Source organism: Oncorhynchus mykiss, chromosome 2 (assembly GCF_013265735.2).
Source record: "Oncorhynchus mykiss isolate Arlee chromosome 2, USDA_OmykA_1.1, whole genome shotgun sequence".
NCBI lineage: Eukaryota > Metazoa > Chordata > Actinopteri > Salmoniformes > Salmonidae > Oncorhynchus > Oncorhynchus mykiss.
In genome coordinates, this window is record NC_048566.1 from 32,592,360 (window position 1) to 32,608,076 (window position 15,717).

Below are 15,717 nucleotides of genomic sequence, written 5' to 3' on the forward strand. Positions count from 1 at the left end.
TCACGATGTACTTGGTGTAACTCTAGCGGGTTGAATAAATCGAACAATAGCACCACCCTGCACCAACAAACAAGGTCTGTGGATAAGGTTGAGACGTCTAGAGCTTGCCGGCTTAAAATGAGCGTGCACTGAGCAACAGGTCAGGGGTTTCATGTATGGCTGCTGTGTGAAATACATTGGCTACGTTGGACTAATCCTTCAAAACTACAGGTCGATTTGAGTGTCCGCGACAAATGTGTCAATCCCGAAAAATATTCATGAACAATTACTGGAAACAGGCTTTGGAAAATAACGATTCTCTGGTGAAGTTTAAATACTAGTCTTTATTCATTTACACAATTTGAAAAAGGGGCACATTCCATTAAAGCAAGTTTGTCCAGACATGAATATGAAAAAGCAATTGCATTGTGTATGGTTGCGTGCCCTTCACTTCTTTCCACATTCTGTGATGAAATAGTAATTTGACTCTGGCCATGTCTGAATACCCATACTTGCATCCTAAATATTTTGATTATGCAAAAAAAGGTTTTATAGTATGCAACATGAAAATCAAGTATACTTTAAATAGCCAGATATCCTTATTTCAGCTTTGACAACTAGATATGGGGATGTGCTACCAAAATTAACCAATAACATGAAACAATGCATTTTGCATGATGCATTCTCAGTATGGGAAAACTAAGTTTTATAGTATACAATTTTCAAATATCAAGTATGGTTTAAATGTTACTCATTCAGCTCATCTAGTAGAATTCAATGCACATTTTCCCACAATGCATTGGAAGAGGGGGGCTGCGAGTGATTGGCTACTTAGAACTAGGGCCTAACAAAATTAAACAACTTAATTAGGAAGATGCTGAATAGCAACGCTTCTGCAGTGGTGTTCAAATGTAATGTTGGCCAAGTAGTTTTTTGTTCTCTTTAAAGTGATCATGAGTGTAGCGTCATAGGCTACATCTTTTGAATTATTATTTTTTTAACCCAAAGTGGATTTCTGTTCTCATTAAAGTGTTCTGTCATTCCCAATTATCAGTGCTTTAGTTTTATGTTGCTATCCAGCAGTTTTGAATTTGCGATGCACCCGACAACGTTTTTTTTGTCGATTTGAACATTTGAAAAGTTTGTGTGTGTACTAGGGTATTTGATTTCATTTATATATGCACTTGGGTTTGACTAAATATGTTAATGAAACGAAAACCAGATTTAAGTGCCTTTGAACAGGGTATGGTAGTAGGTGCCAAGTGCACAGGTTTGTGTCAAGAACTGCAACGCTGCTGGGTTTTCCACACGTTTCCCATGTGTACCAAGAATGGTTCACAACCCAAAGGACATCAAGACAACTATAACTCCATTACTATTCTATTCAGACAGTACGTGCAAAATAGTTTGTGACAATGAGTACAGAGTATACAGTTGAAGTATGTAGTACGCTAGTATGGATATTCAGACAGCTACTCACTTCTAAACTTACACTCAAGTCCTTGAGCACCAATGAGTAAGGGTGTAAACTCTGAACACAACACACGGTTCTAGAGGTGTCCTTGGTTACGGAAGGGTGCACTCAGTCTCTTTGTCCCTTGTCGGCTGCTTCAAAGCCATCAGTACCAGGTTTCGGGGAGAGAACGCAGGGTCAAAGAGTGGCACCAGCTGACTCTTTATACCTATATCAATCAAGCAATAACAAATACCACCTTTACTGTTAGCACTGGGCCCACAAGAAAATATGTATGGATTCCAGATACATTAAGATCTGATAATACAGTCTCTGTACATTTCCTCACCTTTCTCCTGCAGGTATAGCATCCTGTCCAGCAGCACCAGTGTCTCCACCACCGGTGCCAGTAGCAGAGCCAGGCTGAAGTAGACCACCACACGACCCTCCTGCCTCAGCATGGCCCCCACTCTGCAGGTGTCCAGGGGCAGGTCAGGGGGCAGGCCAACGCGGGGCAGACCCAGACGGGCATACCTGTGGGTACATGGTGAGAGGGGGTCAAGGGTACATATAAGATAGATGATCATGTTTGACCTAAAAGCAATATAGAGAGAACGCAGATATTGAATTCCTAAATGTGATCATAAAAATTATCCTTATACACAAGGATAATACCAAATAGTTTCTGAGACATATGCAAAGTATACATTTCTTAAGTTTTCATCCTAACATACAGTGAAAGCTGCTGCCTAATGATATACTGAAGAGGTATGGATACAAACTTGGGTAAACACTCACTCTGTAAAGGGTAGTAGATGTGCTTTCTTTATTGCCTGGACTCCCGGCCTGCGCAGCTCTGGCTTCGCCTCCCTGATAACTGTCTCTAGGGTTGCCCGATAACAGTGCATCCTTAGCAACCCACTCTCCTCCCGCAGCCTGTGCATGTAGTCCTCTATGGCGTGACACGCCCCCTCCCGTGCCTTATAGGACAGCTGGTGTCCCGGCAACCCCTGCACCCAGGAGCTCATTGGGTAGCCAAACTCTGAGTGAGAAGCCTCACTGGTGGGCAAAGGGGATAGGGGAGGGGCTATGAGGCCAGGGGGGTTGGGGTTCTCACTGGTGGTGATCTTCATGTAGCAGCAAGCCACGGAGGTGATGCCACGAACGTGAGGGCAGCTGACAAAGTGGCGAAGGAGGGTGGCACTGAGGTCCCCGCAGGCATGGAGGCCCGTTAGGATAAAATCTGGACATTCCTGCCCCTCTTCTACAGGGCAGACAACAACTTCTGTGGATGAACTCTCTTGGCAGAGTGGGTGGACATATGGGCCTTGCCCGGCTTCAATCTTGCAGAGACGTTTTGGAAACAAGAGTGAGCTAGACCGGGGTTCATGTTTTACACTAGTAAAAGAGTTTGTACATGTATTGTCATTATTCTTGAGTGGGGATGCAGCCTGGCCATTGTCTGAACAACCCAGGAATTCTGATTCTGCAGTCAACACAGGCTGGTCTCCGTGACCATGTTGCTGATCAGCTTCTGACATGGACTCCCGCTGTCTCTTCTTACTGGATCCAGCCGGAGCGGTCCGATCCTCACAGACACATTTACCATTTCCTACCTGCTTGACGAAGTCTTTCCATGATGCTTTGGGGTTGACCCAGCCAGCCACATGGCAGGGTGAGGGGCCAGATCTAGAGATTGGAGGTCCATTCTGAAAGAGTAAGAGCAGTATAAATATTTAATTCTTCATTACATTGCATATTAGCAATATTCACCTAATTTCTTAATAACCCTGGTTTTACAAAAAATGCCTAGTCTGAGCCAATCAGCTGTGCCTTTTTTGCACTTTACTGAGCGTCCTGGTGCATTACCTTCCTCTGCCGCTCCTTCTCCAGCGTCCACAGAAGCTGTCCATCATATTTGGATGCCATGGAAACTAGAGTGGGATCAGCCTCAATTCCAGTCACAGACAGACCAAGCCCAAAAGACAAGAAACGAGTCAAATGGCCCTAGGGAGACCAGTAGGGATACACAATCATGTACTGTGACAAATCTCATTGTTAGGCAGATTACAAAAAGTAATATTGTGTGACACCTAGGTCTGATAACAAGACTGAATATTAGGTTACCTGTCCAGAACCCACATCCACCACACTATTGCAGTCTGTCAGGTCACAAAGCTGCTTCACCAACTGTGGAGAGAGATGAACAGATCACTATCAACAACAACTGAAATGCTTATTTGAATCAGCAGCATATATAAAAAAAGCAGTATGCACATCCATATTTATGCAAATGAGTATGCACATCTTTACCGTTCCCAGACTCCGGATCTCATGCTGCTTCTTGGGTTTCACATGTTTCCTAAATATGTGTCCCAGCAGTGAGCTCTGACTCTTGTTCTCCAAGAACTCCTCTGGCTTCAGCATGCCCACTTCATGTCTCCGCTTGCCTTGGGGTGTCCTGGGGAACGTCAGAGCATGCGCGGTGGCCCGGAAAGCCAATAGTGAAAGAGGCCATACACAAGAGTAGCTGAAATAAAAAAGTTAAATTGTACAAGTTATTTCAAACTGTTTTATGATGTAGAATCAAATTCAAATTGAACAAATACACTGGTATGACTGAATACCTTCTATTCACATTCAATCTGTCCAATAGGAGGTCAGCTATTTGTGGGGGTGACAGGTCACAGAGGATCTGTTGCCATCTGGTAGGCAATGTAGCCCATAGATCCTCACTGAAGAATTCCTATGGCAGGAGAAAACATGATCAATAACACATTAATTGAAGAGTAGCTAGAGAAATCGATTCAGGGGCCCTTTGATCCAGGGATCAAGCTTCATGGGAGCGTGTAGGTGAAGTTGCCTCTAGACGCTGACTTTTGGTCAGTTTAGCATTTTTCCAAATAATGGTTTAGGTCAGGATTGAGGGAGGGGAAGTTAATCCTAGATCTGTAGGGGAAACTTCAACCTGGAGCAGAGGACGTGATCATCTTATAATCAAATAACATTATAAAAATCTGCAGCAGCGTAACTTAGAAAACAGAGAAAAATAATGAGTTGTTTGCTACGTACAATTATGAAGGAATCGGAGATGTGTTTGTATGTCGACAGAAAATATGTAAGATTTCTTGCCAACTCTCTTTGCTGCTCTGCTGAAAGTGTCGGTGAGCACATCATTCGACCGTCAAATCGGCAACTGACCGGTTATAAATTGTGAACATTAAACATTTCAACAATACACTATTACAACCGAGTGAAAGAGTTTTATATAACGACGATAAGAAGTGTTTGTTTGTAGCTCTTCCTCACAACACGACCTCTGAACCGGAAGTAGTCGATTGTTTGGCTGTTAAGGATGTCGGAAGCATGGTGCTATGTTTATAGGTCGGTGTATATGTGTAATTTGTTGTATAACGCTGATTTGTGCACCATATTATCAGGACACAATATACGTTTAGACATACAGTTAAATTAGTCTGTCTGGAGAATAAGGTTGAATTCCTAGCTAGCTAATGTTCGAGTCACTGTTTCGGGTAGTTTAGCATCAGAGCTAGCTAGTATTACTGTAGCTTGATAGCAAGCTAGCCAAGGGCCCAATGCTAGCTCGCCTAAGCCGTATTTTCTACTGTAATATCCTGACAACTAACATTTACACCTCACGGATTACACATACTTTTCGAAAATACCTCAAGTTAATTGTGGCTAGTTAGTTACGTGGCCTCAATGTGTTTCAAGCTAAGCTAGTACCAAACTAGCTAGATTATATAAACGGCGACAAACTTCTTTGTTTGCCATGACTAGAATGTTTTCCCACAATTTCAGACATACCAGCTGATTTGTTAACATACATCAATTTTATTTTTGTCCAGGTATCACAATACCGCTTCAATTGACGTCATGACAATTGGGTCAGAATGACATTTTATTAAAACAAATATTTGAACCTAATTTTGCACAGCAGTGAAGGCCTTTATGTCCAGTTGGAGGGAGTGGGACGTCAACAGTTTTAGTCCAAGAACAAACCTAGTCCCCCCCAGCTGAGGAAGATTCCCCTCCAAGATGTCGGACATGATGTTAAACCTGGACTGTTCTGGCAGCAGAGGGCCCTGTAAAGACTCATCGGGAAGCAACAAACACAAGGCATTCAACAACAGGCGGCGACTCTTGGAGAAAAAGAGTTACCTCAACAAGAAGCAGAACCAGCACAATCATAGACAGGGGAATAAACATCAGGGCCCGCCTCCCTGGGCCAATCGGCCGTCTCAACCCAATGCTGCACACAACAAAAGCTCTGCTCACACTCAGAATACTCACAGTAAAAGTTCATATCACATACCCAGTTCAGAGCATGGCAGAGGTGTTGCTTCCAAGCCTGCATCATCCACAAGCAGCTCAACATCCTTGACCATTACTGTGAAGAATTCTACCAATCCTGAGCAATCCACTTCAACTATCACCCCGGGGCACCAACCCCCACCCACCAGGACTGTTGCCCACTGCGCCCCTGTCCCAAGAGGGTCAGCCCCATTTTGTAACCCCCTGAAGTACCTTGCCATGGACTGTGAGATGGTTGGCACGGGCCCCAAGGGTCGCAACAGTGAGCTAGCACGATGCAGTATTGTCTCCTATGATGGAGACGTGGTGTATGACAGGTACATCAAGCCCACCAACGCAGTCACTGACTACCGGACTCGTTGGAGTGGCATCTCCTGGCATCAACTGGTCAAAGCCATGCCATTTCAACATGCCAGGAAGGAGGTAAGAAGCCTCCCTGGGGAGAATGTTCGAAGGAGGATGAAAAATGTTTTTTTTTTTTTCACCGAAAAGGACCTATGAGCATATCAAATTCGGTGTCAAATGAAAGCAGAGTCTATATTTTGAAGGCATAGATACATTTTTCAACCATTTTCTATCTTGAAAATGTGATATTAGCAAAGGCTTTGATTTCTGGATAAACAGATGGAAAAGGGGCCTTAGAAAACATATTTTAAAAAAAGTATTTAAAACGTATCAGAAATACATCAAAACATAGTAATGTAAAGACCCCTGCCAATTAATAGCAACACTTATATTTAGTTTTGGGTAAGTTGTTTACCTCCTGTAAGTTTAATAAATATTGCCTTGTAATTCCATTACCAAAGCCCACATGTTTAAAATATTTTCAAACTTCTCTCCCTCATGAGGAAGGAGGATAATGAAAGTTCACAGTAGTAACAAGTAATGGTAGACCTACCAATAAGTTATAGTGATTTTACTGACATAAATATTGTTTATGAATTAAGTGATTCAAACTCATAATTCTGTTACCAAATGGTTAACGTAATTACTCAGCAAATCAGTTACGGAATTACTGCAACTGAATTGGCTACAATGGGAAATCATAAGTCACAAAGTGTTAAAACAGTCTGGATAAGCCTCACTCTCTCACCATGAAGCGGTGGTCATTCATTTTGAACTGGACTGTTATGTTTCACTGTATTGGGTCACTCCAATATATTGGTATCACTCCGCGGCGGAGGGATTACATCCGAGGTGAGGATTTACAGATTTTCTCCGGTGTACACCTGTGTCACGGCTGGGGTCCGCCCCTATATATAGACCCCATGGCCGCGACATGTCTTTCATTTTCTCGGCGGATGTCCGTATGGTTTGAGGTACAAACTTGCTGAAGTTCGCTTGGTAAGTGTAATATCTTGCGTGGAAGTATACTCACTGGCTGTTTGTAGCCTGAAGCAGCTGGCGACATGGCCAGACCCTCTTGAGTGCTCCACTCGCGGTTGATCTGTATCTTCTGCCCGTGGTTTGTCGTGCTTGTGTTTCGTTAGCGTTACACTACGACTCCGTGTGCATTAATATATTGGTGGCTCTTGCTGCCACAAACTGTAATTTACCTTACACAACTTGCCGACTGACTTGTACAATGTGTGTGTTGTGAATAGCTTTTTTTCATGCTGATCCCCGCGCCTCTTAATTATCTTACATGGTTTTCTTCTTGTTCATTCCGCTGCAGAGTGCGAGTATTCTGGAAAACTACGTTGAGACATTAACTTTGGGTTCCTTAACGGGTGTTACTCTATATGGTGCTGTTTTTACTGCTTGAATATTAAACCGGTAGGTAATGTTGGAGTAAAATAAATCAATCCATTACCAGGTTGCTGTTTTTTTTTTGTCTGCCTGTTTTTACCACAGGAGTCTTCCCCTGTGTTTGCAGAGGTACTGGGTAATTTATCCACCCGCTTGGAGGTTCCTATTCCTCCAAGCGGGTCACGACATACAGTGGGGCAAAAAAGTATTTAGTCAGCCACCAATTGTGCAAGTTCTCTCACTTAAAAAGATGAGAGGCCTGTAATTGTCATCATAGGTACACTTCAACTATGACAGAAAATGAGGAAAAAAAATCCAGAAAATAACATTGTAGGATTTTTAATTAATTTATTTGCAAATTATGATGGAAAAAAAGGATTTGGTCACCTACAAACAAGCAAGATTTCTGACTCTCACAGACCTGTATAACTTCTTCTTTAAGAGGCTCCTCTGTCCTCCACTTGTTACCTGTATTAATGGCAATTGTTTGAACTTGTTATCAGTATAAAAGACACCTGTCCACAACCTCAAACAGTCACACTCCAAACTCCACTATGGCCAAGACCAAAGAGCTGTCAAAGGACACCAGAAACAAAATTGTAGACCTGCACCAGGCTGGGAAGACTGACTCTGCAATAGGTAAGCAGCTTGGTTTGAAGAAATCAACTGTGGGAGCAATTATTAGGAAATGGAAGTTGAAGTGTACCTATGATAAATTACAGGCCTCATCTTTTTAAGCGGGAGAACTTGCACAATTGGTGGCTAACTAAATCGTTTTTTGCCCCACTGTAGCTCTCCCAGGGTGTCAGTGGACTTGTTGGATTGGCTGGGCTTATGGCTTATCTTTGTGACAGGTGTGATGGTGCGATACCTCGTGTATGCACTGTCTGGGCACTGTCTGGGTTTGAGCCACGCGGAGAGGGTGGTGGAGCGCCCTACTGGATGCCTGTTTTGTGTGGTGTTCTCAGAACGCCTGCGCCTGGCGATTGGAGGCCATGCGCGAGTGGGTCGGCCAGGCTTGGGCTCAGGCTGGGGACAAGCTTCCCCCCAGGAGTGGTGCGACAGCAAGCTGTTAGTCTGGGCCCAGTACCCCTCCCAGGAAGCGTGGCCAGAGCCACCGCAGGCAGAGCTGGGACCACCTTGAACGGAGGGCACATGCTCTGCGTCAGGAGGTTGATGGCTTTGGTGGCGGCAACAGCTGTTCCCTGTTGGCCAGTGATAAGCTGTTCCCGGGGGACAATGCTGGCACTGTTCACCACCTTGAGCGGGGCTGACAGGCCATCGGAAGCCACCAGCAGGGCTTCATCGCCCCCAGCAACTCGAGAGGCTATGAGGAGCCTACTCACTCGTGCCACTGCACGACCCAGGTGCTCATGGCACCAGAGGAGAGGCGGGCCCCGGCAGGACCCCTGATACACCCTTCCCCGGCCTTGGCGCTTCTCCAGGTCTCAAAGGGTGAAGTGGGAGGAGGGTGTGGAGTCCCCCTGGGTGTTACCACAATGCTCAAGGGGCACTGATTCCGGTGCCGGCCCCCGTCCTTCAGGACCTATGGCGTCACCATGTTGCAGTGTTGCAGACCATGTCCAGGGACCAATGGTTTGTGGCGCTGAACGTGAGGGATACGTACTTCCATGTTCCTAGTCACCCAGCTCATTGGCAGTACCTCCGATTAACTTTTGAAGGTACAGCTTACAAATTCATGGTTCTTCCCTTCGGGCTCTCCTTGGCACCCTACACTTTCACAAAGTGCATGGACGCTGTCCTGCCACCTCACACATCCCGAGGATTGTTGATCCTCTATTGCCTGGATGATTGGCTGATTTGTGCCCTGACCAGGACCCAGGTCCTGCCAGACAGACATGCTCCTGACCCACATCGGCAGGCTGGGCATTACTGTAAACGGCAAGAAGAGTCATCTGACGCTCACCCAGAGGGGGGCCTTCATTGGCATGGAACTGGACTGGAGTCCTCATGAGAGCACGCCTGCCCACGAGAAGGGTTCAGGCGATCCATCTTGCCGTGGCCACTTTCTGCAGAGGCGGGTGGTGTCCGCCCTGACCTGCCAACGTCTGTTGGGCTTGCTGACGGTGTCCTTGTTGCTGATTTCCCCTGGGCCTGCTCCATCTCTGGCCTTTTCAATAGTGGTTCAACGTCCACCCAAAGCACCCAAAGCACCACCGTCACTGCCAGCCTCAGGGCATTGTTGAGGTGGTGCTGTCGCTCCTTTCTCTCAGGTGGGGTGGAGATGCTGAGGATGTGCCGCCGGGAGCTGGTCAACACCGACGCCTCCCAGATTGGCTGGGGGGTTGTGACCAAGGGCAGGTCGGCCAGCGGCTGTTGGCTACTCCCTTGGAGCAGCAGGCACATCAATACACTAGAGCTCTGAGCTGTACTGCTGGCCCTGCGGTCTTTCCTTACACATCTGAAAGGAAGACGTCCTGGTGAGAATGGACAACACCACAGTGGTGGCTTACATCAACCATCAGGGTGGACTGAGGTCCCACTGCCTCAAACTTATAGCGCGGGAGCTCCTTCTCTGGGCTCAGGGCTGTCTAACGTCTCTACGCGCAGCACACGTACCTGACATCCTGAGTGTGGCAGCGGATATCCTCTCAAAGGAGGGTCCGCCACCCTGGGACTGGTGTCTACATCCCCAGGTGGTGCAGCACCTGTGGGGCAAGTTCGGGAGGGTGCATGTGGACCTGTTTGCCTCCCTGGAGAATGCACACTTCCCCCTGTGGTACTCCATTTCGGCGCCACCAGGGCCTCTGGGCTTGGATGCTCTGGCTCACGATTGACCAGAGCTGGAGCCCCCCTTTTCCTCTGATCCAGGCTATGCTGGACAGGACCAGGATGGCAGAGCATCGTCTGCTTCTGGTGGTCCCATACTGGCCCAGACGACCCTAGTTCAGCCTTCTCCTGTCCCTGTTGTCTGGGACATCCTGGCAACTTCCCCCGAGAACGGACTTGCTGTCTCAGGCTGGGGGATCTCTGTGGCATCCTATGGCCGCACTGCCTTGGTCTGTGGGCTTGGCCACTGAACGGCACCAATGATCCATGTTAGGATTACAGGAGGGTGTAATGAACACCATGCAGAGCGCAAGAGCGCCGGCTACAACCGCAGCATACCAGTTGCGTTGGCGGTTGTTCTGCTCTTAGTGCACTGGTATTGAGGTTGTGCCCGAGTCATGCGGGGTGCAGTATGTCCTCCAATACCTGCAGTCTCGCTTGGTTGAGGGCTTGACAGCCTCTACACTGAGTGGGTACTTGGCTGCTATATCTGCCTGCCATGTGGGGTGGATGGACAGGCCAGTGGGGCGCCATCCCTTGGTCTACAGGTTTATGAAGGTGGTTTGTTACCTGCGTCCAGCTAGGACCTGCTCAATGGCGATCTGGATGTGGTCTTGGCAGCTTTGGCAAAGCCACCTTTCGAACCGTTGGAGTCTACCTCCCTAAAACACCTCCATGCTCTTTCGGTAAGTTCTGAGTGGCGGATTGACCCAGGGGGGAGGAGTATATCACTCCGCCCCAACCCTCCATTCCTCCCGACGGTTCTGTCAGACAGGCATGTGAACATACCTTTTATCCTGTCTGCTTACGATCCCCCCCGGCAGTTGCGGGGGATTCTGGGCCTCCCTCTGGCATGCTGTGCCCTGTGATAGCACTGGTTGCCTTTGTGGAGCGGACACGGTCCCTCTAGCCCTGACTAATCTGGTATGTGTATGCCAATATATTTGAGTGATCCAATATAGTGAAACATAATGAAGTTGCGTATGTAACCACAGTTATGTGGCGCTAGAGGCACTTAAACGGTGCTATAGGCACTTAAAAATGATGTAGAGAACTTGTCGCGGCCATGGGGTCTATATATATATGGGCGGACCCCAGGGAGTAAATCTGTAAATCCTCACCTCAAATGTATCCCTCTGCTGCGGAGTGATACCAATAGCTGACATAACCATGGTTACATACGTAACCTTTGTTTTTACAGAATGAGTAGATGCGCTTGTTTTGAGATCAAAGCGAGAGTGACATGTAGTGGCGTGCATATTTGTTCATATCCTTTGCTAGTTAGTGAGTTACTAGCCCAATTATTGATAATTTGTAGTCAGCAATGGGGGATTTATTGCTGCATAGAAGAGCACAAACATGAGTATTTTCTTTTGAAAAGCGAGTCAGGTAAAGAGCTTTTTTTTTTTTTTTTGTCTTAAAGGGGCAGTGTTGTATTTTGAGACAGGCTTGAATAAACTAAGTAGCCAATAGGCAGAGGGTAGCATAATTTGATTTTCTGTAACAATGCTTTCGGAATAATTATGCATTTTATTTTGTAAAGTACTTTCTTGCATCAAACAATATAATTTTAGTCACCTTGTCTGAAGGTCAAGTGGATTAACAGGTTAATGTCAAGCCCTGCATGTTTTTTTCAAAAGTCTCTTGTAATGTAGGCCTACATTGAACCCACACATTGGCCTGTTGTTTTTGATGGTTGGCCACTCTAGTAGAACTACATTATGATCAAATACTCACAGTAGCCTACTTGACCACTGTTTAAACTTACCTAAAGTGGGTACAGCATCAGTGTTCACAGCAAACGTGCACCGGAAGTTGCACTGCATTTTCACAATGTTCAGGTTTGCACTCAGCAGACCTGAAATTTGCTCAGTGATTAAAAAGAATTGATGGAACATTGGTTGTATGGTTTGTTGAACTTTGAAATCAATGGATTTTGTTTGGCATAGTTTTTCACTTGAAAATGTGAGAGTAAATCCGTTACTGTGGAATTGCCCCTTAATCGATTCTATTTGGACCTTTACTTTACTGAACATGACCATGATATCATTTGATCTCTTATTTGTATTCCCACCTCCTATAGATTCTGAAGATCCTTGCAGGAAAGGTGGTGATAGGGCATGCTGTCCACAATGACTTCAAGTCCCTAAGTTACAGTCATCCTGCTGTCTTAACGCGGGACACCTCCCGCATTCCTCTCCTCAACCAGAAGGCTGGCTTTCCAGAGAAAGATGTTGCCTCACTGAAAAGACTCACCAAGGCCCTGTTCAACCGCAACATCCAGGTGAGAAGAGACTTCTGATTGAAACGGGATTGATTTGAATATAATCTACAGTGATTCAGTCTGGGTTGTTCTCGACAAAAGTTGTAAGCTAGTAAACCTCATTGTATAGCTTATGTTATTTGTAGTAACAAGGAATTCCCCTTGTGTTCTCAGACTGGGAAGAAGGGGCACTCGTCTGTGGAGGATGCCAAAGCCACCATGGAACTGTACAAAGTTGTGGAGGTGGAGTGGGAGAGGACCTTAGCCTCCAAATAAATTTTTAAAAAGCCAGTGAAAGCCTGTTTTGACTGACCTGGTGAACGTGTTGAGCGATGGTATGGACGTATCATGTTTAACATAATTTTAACATTCAGAAATCACTATCAGGTCTTCCACTTCTCACCTCAGCCACTTTTGTCTCTTTTTCTACTTCTGTAAAAAAACACACAAAAAAAACAGTTGCCTTCAGGGTTGCAGTTGTTTATTTTGTGGTGGATAACCTATGCCACAAGCTGACAGTCCTCTGCCACAAGGGTGCAGTCTATTTTCTCGGTTTAATTAATGAATTCCTAATACAGTACTGTTATACATTTTTTTTTGCTTTGAATTGTCTAGAGTTATTTGTTCAGACACTTCTAATTTTATATATTCAATTGTTAACATAAATAAATAAATTACCATTGCAAACTTTTTTAAGCCTACATTACTTATTGATAATAACCATTACACAGAGGCAATTGTATGTCTGTCCAGGGACTTGATATTTCTAGAATCTTTCCTGAGGGGTTCTTGTGAAAGTAGACTGGTCCTATTGACACAACTGTTACCAAGACACCATTCAACACAACAGTGCCAGACTGTGATTAGACTACAGCCCCAGTAGTCATTAAACAGACATCATGCATTGTCGTCCAGTTTCTTTTCAGTGGATAATTTAGCAACGCATTAGCTTAATGGCAATACTCAATTAAAAGCATTTGTGTCAGAACTAAAAAAGATTTCAACTAGAAATCCCATTGATTCATGTTGCTGTTTGCATCTGTTGGAGCTGACTGTGGACTTCAGTGCTGTGGGACCCATAAAGAGAGGCCCCTGTTGTATCTTCTCCTGCCTTGGTCAGGGTGTGAACTGTGCTACTGCCTTTGGCTGTTCTGTTTTCCCCCTCCTTCTGTGAAGACCTATGCTAGGTATTCAAAGAGAACCGTTCTGTTCTTCTCATGTCAGCCTTGGCCTAACCTCTATTGACTGAGCAGGCAACTGAAAACCACGGTATCGCTGGTGCCAGAGCTCCTGATGGCTAAATCCAGGACATTACACCTTCTCGCCAGAATGTACCAGTGATTCTGAGAGGGCACGCCACTCTATGCCAGTCTTCCCGGCTGCCATCCATTCACTGGTTATGTGGACCCTTGTTTTATCTGGACGGACATCTTGACTCTTCACAACTATCCACTGAGATTAAAATACTTTTTTTGACTTGTTGGAGCTTTCCATCGTTTCCTCTTGTCAGATGGTTTTTACCATTTCACGTCAAGGAATAAATTGTCTCATGCATATTTACTTTTAACTCTACTCCCACTTGTGTAGGCACCGCAGAGTGGACCTTTACAAATGGCAGAGAAGCCTGAGCTCTAAATTCTGCCACAAAATGCCTGTAGGTGCTGTGCAGAGAAGTCATTGCAAAAGGTTGAGAAATGACCTTCTACCAACGCATTCATCAGTGACACAGCAGAAGAGGTTTGCAGCCTGAGAGATGAGCCAAACAAGTTCTCATTAATGTTGATTTGAAAAGGCAGTAAAGTATTATAGCAGTGGAACAATCAGGTCAGTGATCAGATTTAATCGCAGGTGGAATGCATGTCTTTGTGCCATGAAGGGATATAGCTGAATGAATTGGGCAATGTTGCCTGGAATGAAAGTATGTCCAGAGCAAGTTAGTTGTAACATACATGTGTTTTCTACAATGATGTTTTGGCCCTCACAACATTATCAATTTATAACATTGACATGGATGATGGCAATAACCAATAATGAACTAGACTGGGGGTGGGAAGTGCATGGTGAAAATATCGGGCGACTCTCTCTGAGCCAGCCTACAATCATATCCATACCTCTGGGCCTGCAGTCCAACAGCGTTGTCCGTTCCACTGGCTTCCCAGCACCCATGTTGACCATCCCGCACCATGCCTATATGTTAAATTCCTTCACAGCCTGCCACTCAGCCGCAACTGTCAGCTGAGCAAGGCTATGAACAAAGCGGTATTCACCCTCCCCTCTTACCAAGACCTCTTGCTCAGCACTACTACTATGCTACACCCACTTTTCTAACTTCTGTCTGTTTATACTGTTGGGCCATTAAAACCTCTGTGGGTGGCCAGCATCCACACTCTGTCCACAAGTGGTGAGCATAGCAGACATGAATCACGACTCTGACTCTGCAGCACTGTCCACGAGAAAGCAAGGTCCTGCTTTGTGTCTAGTTGGAAATCTATACATAATCGTTTCCCACGTACTTTCAACCTGTATCATGTGTTTGACTTATAGGAAACTGGGTTAACTCTGATAGCTGTGAAAGGACAAATAGTTCCTCCACACACTAATATTGTTGTGCAAGTAATCCAATACAGGTCTTGATGAAACCATAGAGATTTAGTTAAATTGGAAACTGGAATTGCATAAGCATCCAAATGGAACTCAAAGCAATGTGATTGTGACACTTTGTTTGGCCTTTCATGTCGACAGGTTGAGCAAAAACATCTGCTATCATCCACGTTAGTCAAGATTATCCTAGATTACTAACCCTTAATCAATCCCTTTGTGCAGGGGTACATAATGAGGATAATGTTAGATTGTTCACCATTAGCTGTTAACCCTCAGTCTTGCATGAATTACTAATTTCTTGAGAGCCTTGCAATATTTCAGGGGAGCTTATAGGAGTATTTTAATGAAGATTCCCTCGCCTTTTTATGAGTGATCAGCGATGGTCATAACTGGTCATATTCTTCATGACAGACAATGAATAGGCCTAATCAAATCACCATGATATGTTCTCTTCTCACTGAATTTGCAGAATGGAAACAAATAATTTGTGGTTTACAAGTTTGGTTGATAAATTTAAACATTTATGCAATATTGCTCTAAATAAAAA

The 15,717-nt window shown here is 45.1% G+C and overlaps 2 protein-coding genes across 5 annotated transcripts; one reads left to right on the top strand and one right to left on the bottom strand.

Annotated features, from left to right (window-relative positions):
- Positions 1–303: 303 nt before the first annotated feature.
- On the bottom strand, positions 304–4,793 carry rrnad1 (ribosomal RNA adenine dimethylase domain containing 1). 2 transcript variants are annotated; one of them, XM_021559218.2, is made up of 9 exons: positions 4,505–4,793; positions 4,060–4,178; positions 3,746–3,962; positions 3,560–3,622; positions 3,302–3,439; positions 3,049–3,141; positions 2,231–2,775; positions 1,782–1,966; positions 304–1,661 (listed from the first exon to the last, which is right to left on the bottom strand). In XM_021559218.2, exons 1-9 carry the CDS (start codon positions 4,607–4,609, stop codon positions 1,546–1,548), a joined length of 1,581 nt encoding a protein of 526 aa, XP_021414893.1. In that variant the 5' UTR covers positions 4,610–4,793; the 3' UTR covers positions 304–1,545. The 2 variants fall into 2 exon arrangements, with proteins under 2 accessions (XP_021414893.1, XP_021414887.1); XM_021559212.2 differs by having other exon boundaries at positions 2,231–3,141; positions 4,505–4,792.
- Positions 4,742–13,261, top strand: isg20l2 (interferon stimulated exonuclease gene 20-like 2). 3 transcript variants are annotated; one of them, XM_021559257.2, is made up of 4 exons: positions 4,742–4,816; positions 5,302–6,190; positions 12,390–12,590; positions 12,744–13,261. In XM_021559257.2, exons 2-4 carry the CDS (start codon positions 5,492–5,494, stop codon positions 12,843–12,845), a joined length of 1,002 nt encoding a protein of 333 aa, XP_021414932.2. In that variant the 5' UTR covers positions 4,742–4,816; positions 5,302–5,491; the 3' UTR covers positions 12,846–13,261. The 3 variants fall into 3 exon arrangements, with proteins under 3 accessions (XP_021414932.2, XP_021414939.2, XP_021414943.2); XM_021559264.2 differs by having other exon boundaries at positions 5,394–6,190; XM_021559268.2 differs by having other exon boundaries at positions 4,765–4,816; positions 5,391–6,190.
- The last annotated feature ends 2,456 nt before the right edge of the window (positions 13,262–15,717 follow it).

Bases quoted from the DNA above. Each gene is read 5' to 3' on its own strand.
- rrnad1 (XM_021559212.2), bottom strand. From the start codon at position 4,609: ATGATGTGCTCACCGACACTTTCAGCAGAGCAGCAAAGAGAGTTGGCA. The intron at 3,440-3,559 runs GTAACCTAATAT...TGGTCTCCCTAG, and splicing joins TGGATGTGGGTTCTGGACAG to GGCCATTTGACTCGTTTCTT. The intron at 3,142-3,301 runs GTAATGCACCAG...TTACTCTTTCAG, and splicing joins AGAAGGAGCGGCAGAGGAAG to AATGGACCTCCAATCTCTAG.
- isg20l2 (XM_021559257.2), top strand. From the start codon at position 5,492: ATGTCGGACATGATGTTAAACCTGGACTGTTCTGGCAGCAGAGGGCCC. The intron at 6,191-12,389 runs GTAAGAAGCCTC...CACCTCCTATAG, and splicing joins TTCAACATGCCAGGAAGGAG to ATTCTGAAGATCCTTGCAGG. The intron at 12,591-12,743 runs GTGAGAAGAGAC...TTGTGTTCTCAG, and splicing joins TGTTCAACCGCAACATCCAG to ACTGGGAAGAAGGGGCACTC.